The following is a 14,758-nucleotide window of genomic DNA, read 5'->3' on the forward strand; positions in this document are numbered from 1 at the left end:
CTGCCCTCCCAGAGGCTCTAAGACAGACTCCTTCCTGCCTCCTCCAGCCTCTGGCCGCTCCTGGGGTTCTTACCTTCACCTTCAGATGACCTTGACCTTCACATGAACTTGACCTTCACAAGACCTTCATCTTCACATGACCTTCTTCCCTGAGTCTGTCTCAAATCTCCCCCTCCTTTTCCGTAGGAGGACCCCAGTCATTAGATTTAGGGCCCACACCATATTCAAGATGAGCTCATCTTGAGTTCCTTAACTTAATGACATCTACAAGGACCGTATTTCAAAATAAGGTCATAGTCACAGGTACCTGGGGTTAGAACCTGGATGTATCTTTTAGGGGAACACAGTCCAACCTGTGACATGTGAGTATAAAAGGAGGGTCTAACAGCTGTGTTTCCTCCCTACACACACACACACACACACACACACACACACCACCCAAGCCCAAATCAAGAGGGGAGAGAGGGCTGTTTAACTCAGCCAGTTCTCTCTCTTCATGACGCACTCATCCCACTCCCTTCGGCTGGATTTTTTTTCAATGCGTAACAATGATCATTAAATAATAAAGCGTAGACCAAAATAAACATGTTTAGTTTTCAAAGACATTCTTCGGGTACAAAGCTTTTAAACGAAAATGGATATGTAGATGTAGGGTTACTTTAAGCATGCATGCCTGTGCACGAGTTTGCCGTGGAAAAAGACACAGAGTAAATGTCTCTGTAGAGTAAGAAAGAGCATGGTGCTGTCTCTGTTTTCATTTTTTCAGTGTCATCTAAAGTCTCCATAGTGAACATGTTTTGCTTTAGTGATAAGGAGAAACATTTTTTAAGACAAGGGAAGTTTTAATGAAGCTTTTATGAATTGCCCAGGACAGTTTGTATTTTTTAAAAAGCAAGGTAAGTGGGCCAATTGGGGTTGTTGGCACAGATCACTGATTGTGCTATGAGTGACTCGGACACTCTGTAGATTGTGGAGTGGTGTTAACATTGTTATTTTTCAGGGCCTCGTAGACTTGCACAGCAATAGAAATTGAAATCCATGGTCTTCATCAGGGAGGTTTCCCTGGTGCCGGGTAGCAGGCCTGAGGGGGGAACAGGCCCTCTCCCTTCACCATAGCGTGTAATGAGGCATCCACACTACACCCATGCTCGGTTTGCCGGGCACATTTCATAATGAGCCCTGTATCTCTCACCGGCAACACCATTCAGCTTTGACAGGCGTGTGTTCTCCCGTCTTTAACTCTTTTGAGGTCAGCCCTGTGTCTGGCATGTTCCTATCGAGTGCACTTTGCTCCCAGGGAATGTTCCCATTTGGCTTCTAACATGTTGATAAATTATTGAAATTTCAATTACTTTTGGTTCCCAATTTAGCAGGATGGAGACATCCAAAGTACTTAATATGAAAGCTTCTCAGCTGCTTTCAGAGAAGCGTTTGCCTCAGCAGGGTTTGGCGCCAGGGCTGCAGGGTCAGGTTCTGCTCCTCCCGCCGCTGGGACTAAAGGGCTCGTGGCCCGGGAAGTCCCTCAGCTCCGTGCTGCTGAGGATGTGGGCGCCTTCCCGGGAGCGTCAGGCCTCCTGGGAGCTTGTTGGGAGTGCGGGCTCCTGGGCCGTATCCGCATCTGCTCGGTCAGAACCCCCAGGGGGGTGCGTGTTTTTGACAGCCCTGGACAACTGGCGCACCTACACGTTTGGAAAGCCCTGCCTTAGATATCCTGGTGCTAATTGTTCCCAGCAGGGCCTGCGGCCCACTTGCTAGAGCCTGTCACCCTTTTGCAAGGGCCTGTGGGTGCTGCAGTCAGTTTGCCCTTTAAGGTAGACGCTGTACACAGCGACAAAGCTGTGCTCAAGGTCATCTGAAAGGCCCATTTCTACAGTCTTCACTGACTTGTCACTGAACCATCACCACAGAGAAGCAGGATTTGAACATTTAAATTCTGTGCAGGCAAACGTGTGTTCTAAGTATCCTTCAGAGGGCCCTGTTGTTCATTTTTATACAAAAGCACTGTTTAGCTATTCCTTCCCACTGCCCCAGGGATAAGCCCATCTTGAAGGTGCCACCTCTCTCTCCACCTTACCAGCTCGCATCTCTCTTCTACCTGCAGTTCTTCAAACGCAGCGCGTCAGCATAATGCCTGTGCTCGTGTGTAAGCTGTCCCCCCAGCCCACTCACCCGCGCCACCACCAAAGCCAGCCCTGTCCACCTGTCAGACTGCTGAGTACCGCTCCCTCCTGAACCCGTCCCGGATCATCTCAGATGGAGGCATACCTTCCCCTTCTCTGCTTCCTACACCACTTGGGACAGAGGTTTATAGCCCGCAGTGTGCACTGTGTTGAATTTATTAGTCTCCCTCCTCTGAGCTCTGAGCTCCATGGGAGTGGAGATTGCATCCTGGCTCCTCGGCTGCAGTGCCCGGCACAGCGTCAGGCACATGAGGAATAGACTTCCTTAGAGAGGATCGCTCCACCTCTGCCAGACGCTTCCAGTGCCTTAGACAGCATGCCCACCTCGTATTTGTGGAACCCAGATGATGGCCATGGCAGGTCTAGTGAAGAATACAGTGACAGCTTAAAAAGAGAGATAACATAAAGCCAATTATATTTAAAAAAAAAAAAAAGAAGAACACAGTGACACGAATGTGGACTCAACCAACTTACCTTGTTAGTGAAGCTGATTCCATAATGTAGATCAGTGTCCTACATCCACCATCTGGCCAGGGAATCCACCCGCTGTGTCTAAAGGCATTATCATTATTATTTTATTATTTCAGGTGCGAGAGCTTCAGACCCGACTGCAGAGCGTGCAGGCCACAGGGCCCTCCAGCCCCAGCCGCCTCACTTCCACCAACCGCCCCGTTAACCCCAGCACCGGGGAGCTGAGCACGAGCAGCAGCAGCAATGACATCCCCATCGCCAAGGTGAGCTTCTGGGGGCGGCCATCAAGTTGGGTACTTCAGGTCAAAACAGTGTTTCTCAACCTGCACCGAGGTGGCCGCTGTGCAGGCATGCGATGAGCTCAGAGGCCCAGGGGCTTCCCCAGGGTCCCACACAGGCCTCCCACGCTGGAGCTGCAGGGAGATGACCCACTCGTAGTTTTAAGTCTCTCTGAGCTGCAACCTGGACTCCAGCTCCCATTAATCAGCCAGCTGGAGCGTGTCACCACCGACAGGTCCCTGTGGAGAGGGAGACGTGTCGTCAGGTTCTCCAACACTAAGGGGTGGATGGAGAGGCGCTCGCGAGGACTAAGGTTCAGCCCAGGAGGGGGCCCTACGTGATGAACCACGGTCTCCCCACTCATAGGACTGCCGGCGCCGCCAGCAGGAAAATAGGTTAGGATGGGCGGCCACGGTCGCTGTGAGAAGTAGCCCCTCCCGCTCTTGGCCACAGCTCCAGGCTCATATGTGGAGTCCATGCTAGAGAGACGGTTCAAACTGTACCGTTCCTCCTCCCCGGTAGCCAGCCAGGCTCCACAAGAAGATCAGTTCTCAGCCATCACGTTGAGTACTTTAGGTCAAAACAGTGTTTCTCAACCAGAAGTGATTTTGTCCCCCAAGGGATAGTTAGTTGGCAGTATCTGGAGACAAATTCGATGGTCACAAGTGGAGTGCTACTGGTATCTGTGGCTGGAAGCCAGAGATGCTGCTACACATCCTACAGTGCACAGCACAGCCCCCACCACAAGGAGCACCCAACCCCCAATGTCAGCGGTGCTAGGGTTGAAAACCCTGGGTTAAATGGATGGTAGAAAAATTGGACAAGTGAATTGTTTTTAAGGTATGAATCAGTGTAGTTGCCATGGTCAACCAGTGGGCCGATAGAAACTGTGTGAACAGTTTATCTAGGGAATGGCGTGTCCTTTTTTTTGATAGTTTGTTGTTTTGCTTTTTAAGATTGCTGAGAGGGTGAAGCTATCCAAGACCAGGTCTGAATCTTCATCGTCTGATCGGCCCGTCCTGGGCTCAGAAATCAGCAGCATCGGGGTGAGTGTCCATGAGAAGCAGGGCCAGAAAGTTCCCAATAGAGCTGCACAGACCATGGCTTAGAGGTCATGGAGGAACTTCCAAAGCTCACTTCCAGTGAACCAGTTAATTATTATAATAATTACGATTTCCTCCCAGAGTCAGATTAAAACATACAGTGGTTCCCACATGGTGAATCACTTCTTCAGCTTTAAGGGAGACTTTCTTTCTCGACTTGAAACTGTTCAGAAAGAAATGATTTAAGTCTAGTTGCTGGTGATGTACGTGAAAGTCTGGAACTGTTTGCTTTCTATCCGCCTGCTCCCCAGAGACTGAGCCGGGAAGCCCTAAAAGTACTTCACCTTTTGCACTCCTCCTTGAAAGGCAGTGCCCTCTCCAGTGGAGACAAACGCTGCCTTTGAAGTGAAGCCCAGGGGCTCTGACAGACCAGGACCCTCTAGCCCAGCACCAGAGTGCTCATTTGTAGAGCCTGCCAGCACCCAGGGCTAGGCTGAGGGATGGTGGAAAGGCAGCGGTTTAGGTTCCCGGGGGTTTCCTTTTAGGATTGGGGATGAGGTTAGGAGAGCCAGCTGTTTGACCCTCAGGGGTGGGAGAGAGCCTGAATGGCACTTTTAAGGCCCTGATTTAGAATTCTACGCTGAGCAAAATTTGCATCATCCAGATTCCATGCCAAATTTAAATTGTGAAATTAAAGGAGTCGGCCACTCTCCGTGGCTACAGCAGCCAGGGACAAGGGCCTGGGGTGGCAGGGGTTCAGGAAGGGGGAAGGGAGTCCACACTCTGCTCAATATCCAACACGCTGGGGACTCTCGGGAGGCATTATCCCCAGCAGCATGCATTTGAAGGATGCAGCTGTATTTTGGTCCTGTCTCTGTATTGCTTTCACAGCACATAGTTAGCTTTCTGCACTAGAATTATATACAAACTGAGAAAGACCAGGGTAACCATCTCCTGGGGCCTGATCCTCAGGAATAGAAGCTTTACATAATTTTGCATGCAAAGCATGCCTGGGGGTCAGTGTTCCTGAAGTGACCCTGTCCCAACGGGGACTTATGCTCGCCCGTACAGGTATCCAGCAGCGTGGCGGAACACCTGGCCCACTCTCTTCAGGACTGCTCCAACATCCAAGAGATCTTCCAAACTCTCTACTCACATGGGTCTGCCATCTCCGAAAGCAAGATTAGAGAGTTTGAGGTGGAGACAGAACGGTTGAACAGGTAAGGGAAACCTGTGTACTTGCGTGGTAGTGGGGGGAGCTGCCCTCCTTCCCCTTGGCAAAGGTCGATCGAAGTGGGCTTGTGTATTGTGGCGCTGTGATGCTGTCAGGCTAGTGGGTGGGAGTTCCAGCACCTTGCTCATCACAGGAGCGCTTACAGCAAGCAGGCGGGGCTGGCTTCACAGGCGGGAGCCTGAGACTGGAATGTGTGGGGCCTCGTACTCGGAAGGGACCCCCACACTTGCTTTACTGCTCTGCTCTCACTGTTTTAAATTCGTTATATATATATATATAAAACTAGAGGCCCAGTGCACAGGTGGGGTGGGGTCCGGCAGGCCCAGCCCCAATCAGCGGATTGAGGCTGGGCCTGTCGGGAGGAGGAGATGGTGGGAGGTTGGCCGGCCACCCGCCCCAGTCAAAGCCAGGCCAGCCAGAGGGAGGGACTGTAGGCGGTGGACCGGCCAGCCCCGCCCCCGAATGGGGTAGAGAGGCCGATCAGGGGTCAGCGCCCGGGGGAAGGGGCCATGGGAGGTTGGCCGGCCAGCCCCACCCCCAATTGGTGTTATTTACGGCATTCCGGTCGCTGGCTTTTTATATATATAGATATTTTTTTATTGATTTCAGAGAGGAAGGGAGAGAGAGAGGGAGAGAAGTGTGGGGGGAGAGAAACATCAATGATGAGAGAGAATCATTTATTGGCTGCCTCCTGCAGGCCCCACACTGGGGATCAAGCTCACAACCTGGTCATGTGCCCTGATCAGGAATCACACCAGGACCTCCTGGGTCATAGGTCGATGCTCAACCACTGAGCCATGCCTGCTGGGCTGTTTTAAATTCTTAGTTTATGCACGAGGGGCCGGCCTTTTCATTTGGCACTGTCCATTGGAAATTATGTTGTAATTCCCGGAGCAGTTCATTCAGGATGACAAATAGGTCAGAATGACAACATGGCCACCAAGCATACAGGCCTGTGCTCCCGAAAACCACAGAGAAAGTTCTGGAATGTTGAGTCAGCATCCCAGAGACACCGGGAGGCACCAGGAGCCAGCCATGGCAGTCGGATGGAGGCACTCCTGCGGTTCACAGGGCGTGCTGGTCTGAGCCTCCCTGTTCTAACTGAGGGATGCCTAATTTTATTTATGGTTTTTGCAACTGTGCACAATCCTCAGTACGTATATTCTATCTTACTTAGAACAGTTTGCCATGTACCCAGTTTTATGGATTCCTCCCAAGTCTCACAACAGAGGTGGTTTGAGTTTGCTCTCCTGCCCCTGGGCAAAGACTGGCTCATGTGTCCTTCCAGCAATGAGAAAGAGCTGCTATTAAAAAAAAAAAAAAAAAAAAAAAGGCAAAGGACCAGAGCCAGACCATGGTAACCACACTGACTCAGAGTCAGTCCCGTGGTGGCAGAATGGACTGTCGAGTCTCACCCGAGTGTGATGTGGCTGCCTCGACCTCCCAATCTTCAGGGGGAAGGCACAGTAAGAACTGGAAAGGCTTGTGAACTAACCAGGAAGAAATGCGCAGGCCCTGCCCATCCACCGTTGCTTAATACCATTCCCCTGGCGTGTGGCAAACCTGAATAAATTGAATTACTGTGTTAGTCCTCCCTGACTTGAAGCTGTTTAATAGAGTGCTTGGGAACGAAGGAAATGTGGCAAATCTAGGTCATTTTAAATCTTGAAATTAAATGGTTTCCGTATTAAATCCAAAATACATAAGAGTGGCAGTCCTGACGATTACCTTGTAGCAGGGAAGAAGCAGCCCCCTTCGTACCCCAGGCCCGGGGGTGCTCAGAAATGGAAGCAGATGTGCCCTTTGCAATTTAATGAAGTCAGCTGCCTCAGGGGCTCTGGTTTCAGTGAGGATCTCCTCTCTACAGATTCTGGGATTTAACAAGCCTGCTTTGGAGTTGAGCTGAGGGAGGCTCCTTTCCCTTCAGTGAAGTGCACCTAGAAGAGACCAAAGAAGGAGGGACTATTTGGTGCTGTAGCTCACGTTGTTGTGGTGTTAACGGTTTACAAAGGGCGCTCACAGACAACCACTTAATCACCACCGTGGGAGGGCGGAAGAGTCCCATTTTGCAAATGAGGAAACACAGGCTCCCAGGATGAGGGACTCGCCCCCAGTCCAGAGCTACGAATTAGCCTCGTCAGAAACCACGCCCTGCCCTTTGACGTTGCCTCTCCTTTGTCCTCTCTGCAGTCGTAGCTGCAGCTATAGCGTGGGGGTTCTTAAAAATAACCTAACAGCATGCCCTCACGTCTGTTATTTAGCTACGTATGGCAACGTTGGAGGCCCATTACACTCCAAAAAATGACAGCCTTTAACTTTGTGTGTGTGTGTGTGTGTGTGTGTGTTGCGGGGGAGAGTCATACTCCTCAAAAGTGCTTCCTCCTTTAACCTACTACGTGCTAAGCTACCTGGCATGCAAAAGAAAGTAAAACAGACACGGTCCCTGCTAGGGACCTAGACAAAAAGCAAAGGAATAAGATCATAAGAAAGCTCCAAGTCAGAATTGGTTTTCGATAGGTGGCCAGGGAAGGCATCTCGGAAGAGGAAATGTTTCAGTTGAGATCTTAAGAGGAAAAAGGAGCGGCCATGTGGCAAAGTAAGAAGTGTCTCATGGGCCAACTTAATCAGCCGCGAGGTTGGCAGGAAGCAGGACATGTCCAGAGGCCAGTGGAGCTAAAATAGAGTAAGTGAGAGGAGGAGTTACGTGAGAGGAGGAGGCAGAAGGGGCAGGGCTGGGTGGGATATGGATTTTGAGGCCAAGGACCAAGTTTACTCTTTATTCTAAGAGTCAGTGAAGGCCGTTTGAGGTGTTAAGTAGGGGGGAGAACAGATCTGATCTAAATTTTGAAGGATTACTCAGGTGTGAGGAATGGAAAGGGTGGGGCCAGAGCAGAAGGTGAGAGAGTCTGCAGTGGGCCCGCGTGGCCAAACCGGAGAGGATGTGAAGGGGCGGGGACAGTATTTGTTTACTGGTAAAATCAAGGGAACCGGTATCTGGGTTAGATCTGGATCTGAGAGAAAGGGATGGTCTCGGAGATCCTGAGTCCGACCGGAGAGAGTTAAATCTGAGGTGTCCCTGTGACAACCAAACAGAAAAACCCGTAAACAGAAGAGAGGTCCGGGCTGGGGAAGTGTGGGCGCCATGGGAATACAGATGCCTGTTAAAGCCATGGGACGGGACAAACAGCACCCCCATGGGGACAGTGTTGACAGCGGAGGGGGTCGGGGACTGAGTCCTGAGGAAATGCCAACACTCGCAGCTTTTATAGACAACAGGAGCCAGCAAAGGAGACAGAAGAAACAGCCTTTAAGGCAGGAGGGAAACCAGCAGAGACCTGTCATGGCCCAAGCGAAGGAGAGCATTTTAAGAGGAAGGAGTGGCCCATTCGCGGGGGGTTCCCGGAGAAGGCCTCTAAGGCAGCCTGGGCCACCCGGAGGTCTGGGAGCTGGAAAACAGTTTCATCTGATTCATGGGGACCAATGTATGCAGAAGCAAGCTGACAGGTAACGAGAAAGTAGGGACTGTGTCAGGACGTCTCAGTGTGAGCAAGGATAGACAAGTATGTGCTTGTAACACCTTGCATCGAACTGACCTGGAGCCGCCTAAGCCTCAGTGTTCACTAGGCATCTCCCATGTGGGTGAGTGTCTCTGTGTTCTGTGCTCAGATGTGTGGTTGTAAGATGGATTCTCAAGCCCCTCAACATGTCAAGAGTCGCTTGCATGTTGTGAGTGACACCCTCTGTCTCTGTAGGACTTGGTGGTCAGAGCACTACAAAAGGGTGTGTCCCGGGGAAAAGAGGGTCGGTGTCTGTCCTGGGACAGAAAACGGAGGAGCTGAAGGCTTCTGCTTTTCCGATTTTGTCCTAAGCTCATCTGCTCTGAGTGTGTAGTTCTGATTTCTGTAAAGCCCAGCGTTCCCACTGCTTGTCCTGCTGGGAGTTAGCAGCTGCAGGATGTCGACCTGGAAGGAGCTGTGGACACGCTCTGCAGTTCCTGGTCCTCTTCCCGGTGCGGCCTGCCGGGCAGTTTCTCTCTCTCACTAACTCACCTTTTGCTTCTGCTCTGTAGCTAGCGATTAAGAGCACAGGATCTGGGGTCAAAGTGCCTGGTTCAAACTCCAGGACAAGGTACTTAACTTCTCTGTGCCTCCATGTCCTCCTCTGAGAAATGGAGATAATAATACTTAATGCAAAAGGCAATGGAGAGGGTTACTGAGCAAGGGCTCAGCGCGTGGTCGCTGTAACTATGATGCTGTTTTTCGTCTGTCCTTGTGGACAGTGGTTTATTGAAGTAGACTGATCCTGCCCTCCTGAGGGCCTGAGGCCACACAGTCGGCTCCTTTCCCTGGTACATGGTCTGGTCGAAGGCTGGGTGGGAAATAACTGGGCGCTTATTCTCATTTCTAATTCACACAGTGACCCTTCTGCCTACAGTCACTTCCTTTATTTGTTTCATGTCAGTTGCATTTGCTAAAACATCTGACGGGCTCACATCCTAACCTGCATTTCCAGCCTGAAGCCAGATTAGACGACTAAAATATTGGCGAATTAATTGTGATCCTAGTGTGAAATGGTGAAAGAGATTTTTCTTCCTTTGTAGCCGAATTGAACACCTCAAATCCCAAAATGACCTCCTGACCATAACCCTGGAAGAATGCAAAAGCAACGCGGAGAGGATGAGCATGCTGGTGGGCAAATACGAATCCAACGCCACAGCCCTGCGGCTGGCCCTGCAGTACAGGTGGGGCGCGGAGGGGCGGGCGCCGTCGCGTAGAAAGGCATTCGTACTAACCTTCTGCATAACGTGGAAAGCAGGCTTTCAGGGGACGTCTGGGGGGTCGGACCAGCAAACACTCGTGCGATACATATTGAAAATCAATGAGCACCCTGTCGCCATTAAGGAAGTAAGAGTGATGGGTATGGTGTTAGTAAGAAAGTCTGTGTCTGCCAGCACATTCAACATAACTGTTATTTCACTCAAGTAACGTCAATCAAAATGTCAATCTTTGCGTTACAAACTCCAGGACAAGGTACTTAACTTCTCTGTGCCTCCATGTCCTCCTCTGAGAAATGGAGATAATAATACTTAATGCAAAAGGCAATGGAGAGGGTTACTGAGCAAGGGCTCAGCGCGTGGTCGCTGTAACTATGATGCTGTTTTTCGTCTGTCCTTGTGGACAGTGGCTTATTGAAGTAGACTGGTCCTGCCCTCCTGAGGGCCTGAGGCCACACAGTCGGCTCCTTTCCCTGGTATATTCATTTGTTGTTCTTTTCAGTATTTATTCATGGTCGGACATATTTTACGTTGTTGTAAATCTAGTGCATTCCATTTCTTCAACGTGTTACAGTTGTGTAATGTTGCTTAGGAGCCTCCATGTACTTTGGCTGTATCCCCTGCATCAGGTTTGTGTACTGTTTTTTTGTGTGTTTTTTTTTTTTATTTACCCATTTTTCTGCAAGACTTGTGCAGACTTTGACGTTGAAAATAATTCTATGGTGAACAATTTAATGCAGATAATATCTTCATTCTTTTTTAAAAAATATATTTTATTGATTTTTTTTACAGAGAGGAAGGGAGAGGGATAGAGAGTCAGAAACATCGATGAGAGAGAAACATCCATCAGCTGCCTCCTGCACACCCCCTACTGGGGATGTGCCCACAACCAAGGTACATGCCCTTGACCCGGAATCGAACCTGGGACCTTTCAGTCCGAAGGCCGACGCTCTATCCACTGAGCCAAACCGGTTTCAGCAATATCTTCATTCTTTTTAACATTTTCCTGGGGATAAAATACCTGAAGCAGGAATTGCAGGTCAAAGGATAAGAATATTTTCATGGCTCCTCAGGCGAGCTGCCCGTTTTTCCCATAAAAACAAGCCAGTCTGAATAAACTAGGATGCATTCACTGATGAGCAAGTAGTGTATGAACGCACCACCTCTTTTAAGCCTCATCGTCTTTGGAATTTATCTACTTTTAAATGACTGCTTTTAGTAGCTACCAAGGTATGCCTATGATTGTCTTCACGGGTTTATTTTATTAGTGTCACCACCTAAGCGTATTTGCCAGGTTCCCAGCGTAATGATTGTATCTTACTCTTGGCACCCTCTAAAAAGTTCAATATTGTTTGAAGAAACATTGTTTCTTCAGGAAACAAAATCAAACCAAAATACACAAGAGAGCAGGCGCACTTGCTCACAGGCACACCAGAGCCAACAGGTAGCCCAGTGTGGCTAAGGCCGAACCAGGCCGCTCCGCACTCAGGCTGCCTTCCGTCTCCCCTCTCTACCCGGGAAGGCGGGGTGCCAGCACCCAGGGCTCCTGACGGGGCCCCTTTCCTTATCGCTCAGCGAGGGAAGCTGAAAGGAGAGGCCATCAGAAAACAGAGGGCCTGTTGAGTTGAGCAATATTCCCCCTACTCAGCGTGGAGACGCTCATCCGTTATTTGCTTAGGGGTGGATTTCCGCGGGCATCTTGTCCCAGGCCACTCGGCACTATGCACGTGCTCCGTGGCCTGTGGATGTGGCTCCCTGGAGGTCACCAGGGGGTCACCAGCGGCAATGAGAAGGGGTCACTTTTTGATCCTCTACCTGGTGTGCCCATGATAATGGGCAGGAAGACAAGAGACTAATGTTTTCTTTCTTCTAGAAATCCAAACTCATACTCTTGTCAGAGATTTTGTATTTCATGAGACAATTTTACAAGTATCTGTAGAACTGGGAGCCACGTGTGACGATGCAACGTGAAATATGGCTACCGCAACCCAGGAGCTGGATTTTTCATGTCACTTAGCTTACTTTGTGTTTTGTTTTTCATTTAAATATCCACATGTGGCTAGTGGCTACTGTATTGAATAGTGCAGATCTAGGTCAAAATAGTCTCCTTTCTGGGGCATAACCTTAGTTCTCTACTATTATATAACTGTTATTATGTCACAGTTTTTTAGGGTCAAGAATCTGGGAGTGATTTAGCTAGGTGGTTCTGACTCAGGGTCTTTTCAGAGGTCCTGGGAGCCGTCCACCCGGTACCGTGTGGAACCGGACTAAACAAGGGTGTGGGTCCCCGCACACGGGTTGGATTACCTTTCCCTCGTGGTGGATCACCCCAAGGGCAGCCACCTTGCCTCTCCCACGTGCATTGTTTCTTGTATTTTTCTGGATCCTGGTTTAAAGTTAGAAGGCAGGGGCACAGCATAGCAGGGCACGCCTGGGCTCCGTCCAGGGTGTTTCCTGGCGGACAGGACGCGGGGCCGAGAGCAGGGCTGGAGCCGGGGTGGGGGGAACAGCGCTGCGGTGAGGAGGCGCCGGCCCGCGGCCCGAGCTGAGGTGCCTGTGCTCTGTTTCAGCGAGCAGTGCATAGAAGCCTACGAACTCCTCCTGGCGCTGGCCGAGAGCGAGCAGAGCCTCATCCTGGGGCAGTTCCGGGCGGCAGGCGTGGGCTCCTCCCCTGGTGAGTGTGGCCCGACCCCTGCCCCTCTCCCTCATTTCGTCCCCCGCCTCTTCTGCCCCACTGCCCCCCTCTCGGCTGCCGGCATTGGAACAGCCCCTACCCCCACCCCCCCGCCACACACACACACACACACACACACACACACACACACACAACGTGAAATTCGCTTGTCAAGAGTGTTTTTCGTTTTTTTCCTCATGACTGAGTGAGTCGATTGTTTAGTTGAATGCAGCGAGAACTGGGGTGGAAACAGAATTACAGACAAGTTAAAACAAACAAGCCCTCTTAGGAAACATTCTCCGGGCTGACAGTAGGCCCAGACGGAGCGGAGGCCCAGGTTCGAGGTGAGAGGGACCGGCGTCTCCACAGCTTCTCTGTGGTGCTGGGGGCTGAGGGCCCTTCGCAGCCCACGCCGCCTTTGCCCATCGGGCAGCTTCTGTTGGCTGTGCTTTCTCCAGGTCTGTCCCTCCGGGGAGCCGGAAGCACGAGCTCCCCCCACCTGTCTCCAGGTGTCTGGGGAGCACAGAAGATTGGCCCCCACCCTGCGCTCGTCACTCACAGAACGCTGATGCCCGGCCCTGCCCCGAGGTGGAGCACAGGTGTATGCCCGCCTCCCTCCTGCCCCAGGGGCCCTGTGTCCTGTCGGCCTGTTTGCCCCTCCAGCCTGCACTGCCCCCACTTCTGTCCTCCATTCTGAGTCACTAGAAGGAGTATTAATTGAAAAAGACACAAGCGTGGCATCCTAATTAGTAGCATTGGCTGAAACCTCACCTGACTGCGGCCCTCGCCCTTGCAATGAGGTGAGGCGTCTGCAGTTGAACTGGTGCGTGGGCAGCAAGAGAGATCGGGAAAGAGGGGTTCCCCCTGCAGTACCGAGGCCGGGGCCCACACTTTATAACAGCAGCAGCTTCAGAGAAGTAACAGCAAGTCAACAGAAAGCTGAAGTGACCGGGTCACCAGCGCTGGGCGGTGTGGGCAGGCCGAGCCTCCCCAGACGGGGCCAGGAGCTGTGAGCCCCACCGGGGCTTGTCCTTCCAGGACACGCCTTGCAAAGGTCACCCTCGGGGCACCTCTGGAATGAGTGTCCCCGCCCTGCCAGGTCCCCCCTTGTCTGGGGTGTAGCTTTTGCACAGAACACCCACATAGTTTTCCTCCTTCAGTTTTGACGTGGGCAGGAACCTGAAACAGTCTGAAGGAAAGGAAGTATCCTGGGTATTAATTTCCTGCTTCACGTTACCCAGCACGGTAGCAGGCCTGTCTGCACGGGCGACCATCCTCCACTCCTCTCTCTGGCATTTTTTTTTTTTTTAATAGTATTACCATCTCAGCCCAGAAGTAGAAACTCTGCCAGCATTTCCATTAGAAACCTCATTTTTCAGGGTCTTTTAACTGAACCATAAAACTTTATTCCTCATATTAAACAGATCCTAAAATGATCTTGGCCTGCTGTCAAGGTTTTTTTAAATATATGTATTAAGAAAACCGATCAATTAAAGGGGGGGAAATCAATCATCTTGTTTCCAGTTTGTGTCAGAGGAATGTTTTAAACCGTTTTGTCCTTGAACGATACCTTTCATTAGGGTTACATCTACGCTTCACAGTTACTTGGCAGGAGCTGGGAAACATGTTATTTGTGGGAAGAAGAGAGGCACAAAGGTGGTCAGAAATGGCCCGAGGGAGGCCCGGGCACCTTACCCTGCGGACGTGCGTGCCCGCATTTGCTCCCCACTCTCCATGCGGCTGAGTCCGCTTCTTTCTGGCAGTCTCTGTCCATCCTGTCCATCCTGCTGGCAGTGGCAGGGGACCTGTCATCCTGCCCTAACGCGCCATATAGCTGCTCAGCAAAGAGGACTAGTGAGTGGCATTTCCCCATAGTGTCCATTGTTGGGGGGTTTTTTGTTTCTTGTTGATGGCACAGGCACTCAGTGGGTTTCAAACTGTGTCAAGGTGGAGGAGTTTCTTTGGGCCTCAGCAGTGGGCTTAGAGGGTGGGGCGGCTGAATGCATGACTCCACCCCTGCCCACTTCAGCCAGATCCACATTTACTATTTTTGTATCTTGAGCTTTGGCATAAGATTTTGATTGAAAATATTTAGAAGACCAT

The 14,758-nt window shown here is 50.9% G+C and overlaps 1 protein-coding gene across 1 annotated transcript in view; it reads left to right on the plus strand.

Moving 5' to 3' along the window:
- MCC (MCC regulator of WNT signaling pathway) overlaps nt 1-14,758 on the plus strand; it is a 243,731-nt gene that overhangs the window by 203,280 nt on the left and 25,693 nt on the right. The window contains exons 7-11 of the mRNA XM_008144469.3: nt 2,768-2,914; nt 3,887-3,976; nt 5,045-5,193; nt 9,808-9,948; nt 12,552-12,655. Coding sequence (XP_008142691.2) covers nt 2,768-2,914; nt 3,887-3,976; nt 5,045-5,193; nt 9,808-9,948; nt 12,552-12,655 — 631 coding nt within the window. The remainder of the gene's footprint in view (nt 1-2,767; nt 2,915-3,886; nt 3,977-5,044; nt 5,194-9,807; nt 9,949-12,551; nt 12,656-14,758) is intronic.

Source organism: Eptesicus fuscus, chromosome 4, assembly GCF_027574615.1.
Source record: "Eptesicus fuscus isolate TK198812 chromosome 4, DD_ASM_mEF_20220401, whole genome shotgun sequence".
In the NCBI taxonomy this organism is placed as follows: domain Eukaryota; kingdom Metazoa; phylum Chordata; class Mammalia; order Chiroptera; family Vespertilionidae; genus Eptesicus; species Eptesicus fuscus.